Consider the following 10512-nt stretch of genomic DNA (forward strand, 5'->3'; position numbering starts at 1 on the left):
TTTTTTTTTTTTTTTTTTTTTTTTTTTTTTTTTTTTTTCCTTCTCCTCTTCAACAGATGAAAATTGATTGAAGAGAGGCTTCAGCATGAATTGTTCCACTTTGCTATGTCTCTTGCTGACAGTAGTTCAGCTTTGGCTTTTCTCTCCAAGCACACAGAACCACAGTGCCCAAAACACAAATCAGTCTTACACAACAGTTCGAAGAGTAAAGCGTGGCTGGATATGGGAGCCGCTTTTTGTAACTGAGGAACAGACCTCAAGGATGCCTGTGTATGTTGGACAGGTATGGTAAGTCATGATGCAAGGATAGTGCAATGTTAGATTTAATGTGCTGATTATCATCTGCCTGATTTGGAAGATCAACCATCCTCATTGACCTGGAAATATCAAGAAAGATACAAAAAGGGCTGAGGTAGCTGTAATCAGGCAGCACAATATCTCAACTTTACTGCAACTTGATTTAGGGTCAGAGAACTCCCTGGGCTAAAGGTCATGGCTCCTGTGTCAAGGAAACACCACTTGCATCCTGTTACTAAAACTAAATCTGTGCAGAGTAGCTGAAGGTACCAAGCTGAAATTTTCCTGTCTTCTGAATGAAAGTTAAGGACTTATTTATCAACATTTGGCAACTTGCTTGTGCTATTTTTGGCACTTCATCAAAGAAGCCATAGTGAGTGCAGTTTACAAACAGTATTTAGCATGATTTTCTATTACACTAAGTAGCAGCTGATTTACCCCTCATTAATTTTTAATGAAGCAGATTAATACTAAATCCTTTTACCACTGAGAAACTACAGGAATCTGCATGGTTCATTAGATTAACATAGCTTTAGCACAATGAGCAATTATTTTTCACCCTCCTTTAAAAATGTGTTTTAAGATAATTGTCTTAATGAGACATTATCTACTCCTTATTTTCCCTTTCTACTTCCTATTATTATTATTTATTATTATTATTTATTTTTTGTAAGCTAGAAGTAATTGTAATCTTGAGATCTAGTTTTCTTTTCTTTAAGGCACTTTCTAGAAGAATGAACCAAAATAAGCTTAACTGCTAATTAACTAGCACTAAAATTTAATTGGGCCCAAAGGGTGAGGTGCTCAAAATTCATTAATTACTTTTTTGCAACCCCTTCAAAGTAGCTACTACGAAAGTGTGATGTCTTACTTCTAAAAGAGCAAGTATAGACATAGTCATTAAATATATATATATATAATTATTACTTTTCCCATATCTGGAAAGCATTGTTTCCCATAAAATAAATGTCATAAATGCCATACATTTTCATGCTGCTGTAGATAATTTTCATAAACTTGTGTTTCTATTTATCACAGCTAAATTATGGGTAATTTTAATTGAAGATTATTGTTCATTTAGTGCAGTTTAACCATTGTCTAAATCAGACACATTTACTTGTGGATTTCTGTGAAGTATGTGTGAATATGCTCTGTCTTCAATAAGTAAATTGACATTCTATGATCAACTTTATAGTAAATAAGGCCCAGGAGGAAACTCCATCAACAATGACACAGGTAGACAGTCTCTGTTAGTCACTAAGCCTTATCACAACTTTTTTCTGCAGTTAGATTCAGAGCTTAATCTTCAAATTTCATTTAACATAGACTAATGAATTATTTTCTATTACCATGTTTGAGAAAAAGATAAGCGTCCATCAGTACTGCAGTTTAAGATAGATGAAGGCAATACATAATTTCTTGTCCCAGATCTCATTTACAATGAAAATACCACTATTATATTATCTATTATAAAACAAACAAACAAAATACACAAATAAGATGATAACCTTCTGTATACTTTCCCAGCATATGTCATTTATTAGAGACCTCTCATTTATTATTGTTAAGGTCATGAAAATATGTTGGACACAATTATACTAAGTGAAATGGTTCATCACAGGTTATGTCTAAACACCCAGTCAGGCTTCCAGGCTTTCAGTCTTTAAGGATTTGATGCATTCTGTGATCATATCTCAACCATATCTTAAGGTAAATATCTAGATATTCATTATCTTTCCCATGTCCTGGTGTTCATGATGAGGAAACCATGATTTATGGTTTCTAAAAAAGAATCTGTGGTGCCCCTTAGCCAGCTGTCATTCTTGGATGATGTTTAAATGAATGGGACCAAACCACTCATATAGGGGCCTTGCCCTCTAGGTTCACCCTATAAAGGTGAATTTGCCCCATGTTTCAAACAAAATTACATATGTTGAAAGCTTTTGGCTTTAAGTTGTTTATATTTTAGAGATTTTAAACACTATAACACTGAAAATTATTTATCTTGAGTTTGAAAGTTTGAACCCTGAATAATTTAGGGCTTGAGTACTTTGGCAGGATTCAATGCAAGAACTCAAAACTGTGTTCCTCATATCTCAGAGCAGTCTCCCAACCTCATTTTGAATAAACTATCCATTTGATGCATACAAAAAATTAAACAATTCAAAATAACCAGCCATTATTCCAAGGAAAAGCTAAAATGATTTGTTTTTCAACTTCAGCATCTGTCACAAAATATTTTGAATGAATATTTTGAATGAATATAATAGAGGAACACACTATAGTTAATTCTTTCTCAGTATGTGACCTCATATTCTACACTGATCTGTAGGGTCAATAAGAATAAAACAAAACAGGAAAGTTATTGAAGTAAACATATAGACATCTTATTTACATTTAAAGCATTCTACTTAGTAGAATAACTTGGATACATATTTATTTTTTAATTGAATTTTTATATTTTTATCCAGGCCCTTAAATATTTTGTATAAGCATGAAATAAGTAAATAAATAAACGTCAGAGAAATAATATGATGGAAGTAGATGTTCACACACACACAAAAAACAAACAAACAAACAAAAAAAAAAACTGTAGATCACTGGCACATTAAAAGGTTCAGTTACTGCTATCGTAAAAGTGATGTTGCATATCATTAGCATTAACAGAACAATTATGTTGACATGAACAAATGCAGCTGAACCACAGTGGTCTCCAGGGCTCAGCTTCATCAGAGGAATCATCGTCATAAAGCTCATCTTAGCAAAATAACAGAGGGTGCAGATCTTCCAGGAAGGGATTACAAAATATGTCAGTTTATTTCAGAATAAATAATACAGATTTATACCACAGAATGGCTTTTCATCTCTTTAATATTTCAACAGAATTGGAACACCACTCTCTCATATTCACACATAGTATTGCTGAGTATAAAAACAATATATGTATATATAAAATTTATAAGGTACACTTATCATTTATAATACTAAAGATTTTAGATAGTATTTTAAGGTCTTTTGCCTTGTTTTCAGCAGAAGCTTGTGGCAGCTGATAAACCAATGATCTTAAGTATGTATTTAACATTAATTCCTTTCACTTCTGTTTTTTTTCACTTACAGCTGAAATCAGATTTAGACAAACAGGATGGCAACTTACAATACATTTTGACTGGGGAAGGAGCTGGAAGCATTTTTATCATTGATGAATATAATGGCAAAATTTATGTGATACAAAAGGTGGATCGAGAAGAGAAACCCTTCTATATTCTAAGAGCACAGGCACTTAACAGGAACACTCGTCTTCCTGTTGAACCTGAATCAGAATTTATTATCAAGGTTCGAGATATCAATGATCACAAACCACAGTTCTTGGATGGACCTTATGTGGCTACTGTTCCAGAGATGTCACCTGAAGGTATGACGTGCCATAAACCAAAGTCTTACATGTATCAGAGTCCTTTTACAGATTCTGGATTCATGCTTGTATTGAATATAGAAACCTGTTTTTCCTTCAGTTGCATAGCTTTGAAATAGGTAGTTGTTTAAAAATACAACATCACACTTCAGAATAGATAGACTACTGTAACCAGTTGGTACCGCAAAGGAGATTTTAGGCAGAAAGAATTCACAGCTTTTTCAATCAATATAACACCCTAGTCTCTAGAAAATTGTTCAATGTATTATTATTACTATAACCTGTCAGCTCTTCAGACTAAGAATTATAGAATCATAGAATATCCTGAGTTGGAAGGGACCCATAAGGATCATCATGTCCAACTCCTCTACTACTTCTACTATTGTGAAAAAAAGAGTAGCATGCACTTAAATTTTAAAGGCCTCTAACTTAAGTTGACTCTTTAAGCACACAAATAAGCTTGGCTGAACAGCACTCAATAGCCTCCTTCTGTCTCCTCTGATTCCGCTTAATAATTAAACAATAGGTTTTTATTATGTCCTATCTAGTATAAATTATACTGTACCGTAACTGGAGAAGAGACAAATTCACATGACAAGCACTCATGATTTCCCCACAAATACAAGGATAGTTTCCTTCCTGTAAGTAATGGATTCAAAACAGGAATGAAGTAGGCTGATGTGATGACCATCCTCATATCTTGTATGATGCCTGCCTGTTTACACAGCTAAGCCTCTTTCCCTAGTGGAAAGCTTCCCTTTGTTTGGATTAGATGGTGGGCAATAAAGCAGTCTTTCAATTTCATAAGCACAAAAATTGCACAAGAATTTTCCTATCAAAAGTGATGACTTAACCTCTGCACCCCTTCTTCCACATATCTATACATAAAAAGAAGATCTGGACTATGTACCTGGAAACTTAGTACAACAAATATGGAGCAAAGTTTGCTTTGTGACTACAATAATATAGATAAAATTACACACACATATATATATATACATATATATATAATATTAATATAATATTTTATAGATATATTATATACATATATTATATACATATATATCATATTATATATATATAAGTGACCACAATAATATAGAACAGATTATTGTTTAGAATTATCTGGATATTTTTATCTGGGATTACATAGATCTGGGTCTTTTATAATGCTTTATTTTATTTTATTTTATTTTATTTTTTTATTTTCCCCATGTGATTCACTATTATTGGTAAGACACTAGATATCTTAAAAAAAAATGTTTTAAATAACTAATATAATATGGCTCAATTTACACTCACTCAAACCTATAACCTTTCACAGAACTGTATCAAGAATTCAATTCTGAAATCCTTCTATTTTATCTTCCTGTCTTAATGACAAGTTCCTGTCTTAATGATGAGAGGATAATTATACGAAAAAAAAAAATAATAATAATAAAAAAGGAAGTCAGTTAGGATAGTACTTATGGATCAAAGCAACAGTAGCATTCTCTTTCCATATACCTGTTTCTCACCTCAGTTCACCAATAAGTAGTTGATAGATGAGAAGCTTCAATCTGTATTGACTTGAGTTGCCTGTAATTGACAATCTAAAAATAGAAAGTTCAGCAGTCTTTATAAAATCTCCTGTCATCTACGGTATCTTTAAATTCCTAAAGTACTACATCACTTCAACATAAGATTGATTAAACTTTTTTTTTTTTTTTTTTTTTTTTAATAAAAATAAAAAGATCCCACTAAAATATTAAAAATAAATCAGAAGTAACACCATTCTCCCAATTTGTCAGAATGTGTAAAAAATAAAACATCTTTGTGTGCCTTCCCTCTTAGACACAGACTTCTTGAGATAGTAAACTCATAGACTTGCAATTAACCATTATATAACATCAATTTAGGATGGTCTTATGGATCTTCAAATATTTTCTACACTCCTTCTATGTTTGGCCTCTCTAGCACTAAAGCTATTGTTATTTTAGAGATTACTTTTCATCTACTTCTTCTGTGTAGATACTAGTACGCAACAGGCTGTATTGGGTTTATGAGGCGAGGTTTTAGTAGCAGGGAGGCTACAGAGGTGGCCTCGGTGGAAAGGTTCTAGAAACTGTCCTGGGTTAGATAAGAACCAGTTGCATCCAGCTCCAAGAGGGACCTATTGCTGGCAAAGCTGAGCTGGTAAGCAATTCTAGTTGTGCCTCTGTGAGATCAGATTTAAGAAGGAAAAATCTGCTGTGAAGCAGCATATGGGAGAGATCAGAAAAAAATGTAGAGAGTAACAACCTTACAGACCCCAAGGTCAGTGCAGAAGGAGTGCAGGAAGTGCTCTATGCTCACGAGCAGAAATTCTCCTGTGGCCTGTGGAGAGGCCCCTGGTGGAGCAGGCTGACCGCTGCAGCCCATGGGTCCCACATGGAGCAGATCTCTACTCTGCAGCCCATGGAGGAGCTTTGGTGGGGCAGGTGGTTGTGGCCTGGAGGAGGCTGCAGCCCATGGAGAGCCCCCACCAGAGAGCTGGTGAAAGGACTGCATCCTGTGGGACAGATCCCATACTGGAGCAGAGGAAATGAGTGAGGAAGGGGGAGCAGCAGAGTCAAGGCACTATGGACTTACCACAACCCCCATACCCCATTCCCCTGTGCATTTTGGGGAGAGGACATAGAAGAGAATGGGTATTGTGGAAGGTGTTTTTATTTTGCTTTTATTTCTCACGGCTCTAGACTGCTATATGTACTCTGTATGTACATGATAAATTACATTAATTTCCCTTATGCCAAGTTTGTTTTGTCTGTGGTGGTAGGTGAGTGATCTCCCTGTCCTTATATCAGCCTTTTCTTTCATCATATTTTCTCACCCTGTTCCGTTGAGGATGGGGCATGAGAGAGCATCTGTATGGTGCTCAGCTACCTACCCATGTTAAACCAAGACACTGGCATACTAAAGTGTTTTTCAGACATACAGAGTATAAATGGAATGGTATATACTGGTATACACCTTAATAGCTCCAATACATGAAACAGCTGAGCCACACCATGCAGTCCTCTCTGGGCTCACTTACCCTGCCTCTCCAAGTACTGCACTTCTGAGGTGAAAGCTCATTTGATGTATATCTTAAATCATTAATCCTTAGAAGAGAATTTCTAAATTCCCAATAGACAGAAACAGTAACCAGTCAAAATTGCAGTGCTTTTCTCACAGTAAAACAGAATCACCTTTTGCATAGTAAGGACATAGACTGGAATTACTTTAAATGACATAGTGCAATAGAGAGTCTTGGTCTTTGCTCCATTTCAGAGCTCTCTAATGGCGCTTCAGCTCAATAATATTGGACCTGGGATCTTCTATAAATTTTCTTATGAAAAAAACTTGCTCAGGAAGCAAGGTCCATGCTCGGAAAGCAGTTCACAGTTACTGAGCTTTTTGTCTGGAACCAATAAAGCAAAGAGAGAATAATTTACAGCTGGTCATGTATTACTTGCCTCAGAGAACCACAGAAAAACAGAAAACAGGCATAGATAATTTGGCTAAAGTTAGATACAAATATCTATATGTATACTAATGTGACAACAAATTAGAATGTATTTTACTTCTTTCTTACCTCTTGTTTATCTTCAGCTCTAAATTTTATTAGGATTTAAAATGCAGGTGTCACAGTGAATTAAAAGTGTGTCAGTAAGTGGACTCTTCTAAGAATACAGAACTGCAGTTTTCCCTCAGGCATTCCATACAGTTTTACGTTAAGTGCCTCCCATATAGCTGTTAAAAGTGTACAAATGCAGTATATCTGATGGAATAGTTGAGTCAGATGCAAACTATGTCACTACTTGCTGTTTTAGTAGATTTCTAGTTAGAAAAATTAGTAACTTTTTTTATACAAGGGCCTTCTAGTTTACCTAATGGGTTGCAATATATAAGTGGCACAATTAATATTTTTTCCAAAAGAGGTAAAAACAATACTGAAGGAATATAAAGTAAATCTTACATAGCAAAAAAAAAAAAAAAGCCTAAGTAGAACCTAATGAAAAGCACAGAATGTGAAAATATGTTTACTATGCAGCTTAAGACATTTATGTAGACATACAACATATATTTGGAGCTAAACTTTATATCAATGTCACACAGACTCACATGTTCAGAAAATGCATGTTCAAAAGCTCACAGATAGATTTAGTTAATTTGTCTCTGGCATTATAGCAGTTTTCACATAAATTATGTGAAACTATATTGTAGTTAGGCCGTCAGTTATATAATTGCTGTCATTATGTAATGGCTGGAATGTCGAGAGGTGGTCTTGTATATTTGTTTGTTCAGAAAAATAAACAAATTATTTTTATGTGGTCAATTTTTCTCTTCCCAACCATGGAATTAAAAAAAAAAAATGGCTGAACTTTCTTTTCAGAGTTATTGGGTACATTAATATTACTGCTTTAATTTCTATCATTCAAACACAAATGTCTAGGTAAAAGCATAGTTCCATTTGGCAAATGGTTTGCTTTTATTGATATGGGTTAAATGTACAAAGAAATAGAGATTTCATGGCAGTGAAAGACTAAAAAATTTAAAAAAAAAAAAAATCCAAATCTGGGCAACATTTTTCTTCTGCTCTCTTCATAGTCTAAATTTAATTTAGAAGCTCATATACTGATCATGAAATATTTGTCCCTTGCCTGCTTCATCTTTCCATTATGCTGCTTCTCCCTGAGGTCACCTGGGCAAATTCCATCCTTCTCCCTTCTGTGATACCATGGAAGAGTTAACAAGCAATCAAAAAAATAAAGTATTCTGGGGCCTAGAGAAGCAGCAAATGCCATTTTAGTTTCAACATTTCTTTCTCATGGACAGAAACTGTAGAAAATAAATCTGTTTATAAATGTTTGAGACTCAAGGAGCTGTAAGAATAACTTTGCAGTCCTTCATTCTGTTGTTGTTCTATCTTGTTAAATATGGTGCTGTAAACAAGCTCATTTCTGAACATGGTTGTTAGTACCTTGCTTGGTTTTCTTTAGTAGAAAATTGCATTTATCACAGTTTGGATATTGTATTATCCACAGTGATCAGTTCCTTTCTAGCACTCACTCAATTTCTTTTTAAACAAGTGCATTATAGTCATGCTAAACAATAGAAAATAGAAACAATAGAAAAAAAAAGAAAAGAAAAAAAAAAGAGAGGACAAGAGGCATAAGCAACAGTTTAAAATAACCCTGTAGATACTTCCAGAGAAATGCAATAAGTAACTTCAATATGTGTTTGTTGAATAAATATAATCAATTTTATTTTTTCTTTGAGGTACTTCGGTTGCACAGGTAACAGCTACTGATGGTGATGATCCTTCTTATGGGAATAGTGCCCGTCTGATTTACAGTCTCATTCAGGGTCAGCCTTATTTCTCTGTGGAGCCAAAGACAGGTACTACAGAATGATCTTGTCACCTGAAAAATAAACAAACAAATAAATAGATAAATAAATAAATAAATCATAAACTAACATAAAGTAGACGCAAGCACATATTTATTTCTTCATTTCAGCAAAAATATCAACTGATATCACCATACATTTTTGCGTTTTTGCATACCTCCTAGATTTAACCAAGCAAACAAATAAATAAATCATTACTTTCTTTCCCAAGGGAAGCTGAGATTACATCTCTTTTTAGAGAATGAAAAATTTAGTTAGCAAATTATCTTGCTAAAGAAACTAGTTAGATTCTGAGTACCTATCCAACAAGTGGACTCAGAGAGACATACTTTTGACTTAGCAGCTCTAAGACTCACTATGTGACCATTTCTATCTATGTAGTTGGAGAAACCACAGATACGTCATATCTCTTCAAAATCTTGATTTCTGGGGAAGTAAGATGGTTACGTATGGTAGAGGAGGTATATGGTGTGTTCTGCTCCCTGTAACTCTAAGAATGAATCTGTAACACAGTGTAGATGTTCCCATGAGTACTAATTTCCAGCATTAGGACAGGTGTGCCGACCATAGTGTAGACTGTAAATCCACAGCTGTGACCAGTGTTCCATTTTATACCCGTACTATATAGTCAGATATTGGAAAAACAACAACAACAAAAACAACAACAAAAACAACAACAACAACAACAACAACAAAAAACATGACTATTATATGTCAGGGATATAAAAAATTACTTTTTATTTTCAGGGGTCATCAGAATGGCTTCCCAAATGGATAGAGAAACAAAAGATCAGTATTTGGTCATCATCCAAGCCAAAGATATGGTTGGACAAGCTGGGGCATTTTCAGCAACAGCTACAGTTACCATCAGTCTCTCTGACATGAATGACAATCCACCTAAATTTCAAGAGAGTGAGTATAAGCTTCTTACAGTAGTTGAAGACTTTAGGAAATTTAGATCTACTGTATCTCTGTTAAGTTCAATGATAGCTTTTTTTCTGAACAAGTCTGTGCTTTGTTTACAGCAAACAAATAATAAAGATTAAAAAACCTGAATGGAACAGAAAACCCACCATTATCAAGGGACCTCAGGCCTCCTGTTTTTTTTCATGAGGCTTTGGAGATAAATATCTTACTAATTTGCTTTACATATATTTTGCCCTCAGCAATAGGATACAACTCCTCTCCTCTCCTCTCCTCTCCTCTCCTCTCCTCTCCTCTCCCTCATTTGTTTTGTTTTATATATATATTTATTTATTTATTATGAAAGGTATTGTAAGCTTTTGACAAATTATGTGACAGTCTTGTCCAGGGAGTTTGTTGCAGACATGGGAGATGTGCCGGTGGGAAGAACTAATAAAATGTGTTTGGAAAGTGCTGCCATCCACTGC

At 34.5% G+C, this 10512-nt stretch overlaps 1 protein-coding gene across 6 annotated transcripts in view; it reads left to right on the forward strand.

Annotated features, from left to right (window-relative positions):
• Positions 1 to 10512, forward strand: part of CDH19 (cadherin 19) — a 105941-nt gene that overhangs the window by 70763 nt on the left and 24666 nt on the right. For 4 of the 6 annotated variants that reach the window (XM_035317983.1, XM_035317982.1, XM_035317981.1 and 1 more), the window contains 4 exons: positions 57 to 283; positions 3415 to 3709; positions 8993 to 9112; positions 9869 to 10033. In XM_035317983.1, the coding sequence (XP_035173874.1) occupies positions 86 to 283; positions 3415 to 3709; positions 8993 to 9112; positions 9869 to 10033 (778 nt within the window). In that variant the 5' untranslated portion in view covers positions 57 to 85. Of the gene's footprint in view, positions 1 to 56; positions 289 to 3414; positions 3710 to 8992; positions 9113 to 9868; positions 10034 to 10512 lie in introns of those variants that run through there. The other 2 variants (XM_035317984.1, XM_035317985.1) reach the window with 2 other exon arrangements.

This window comes from Oxyura jamaicensis, chromosome 2 (assembly GCF_011077185.1).
Source record: "Oxyura jamaicensis isolate SHBP4307 breed ruddy duck chromosome 2, BPBGC_Ojam_1.0, whole genome shotgun sequence".
In the NCBI taxonomy this organism is placed as follows: Eukaryota; Metazoa; Chordata; class Aves; order Anseriformes; family Anatidae; genus Oxyura; species Oxyura jamaicensis.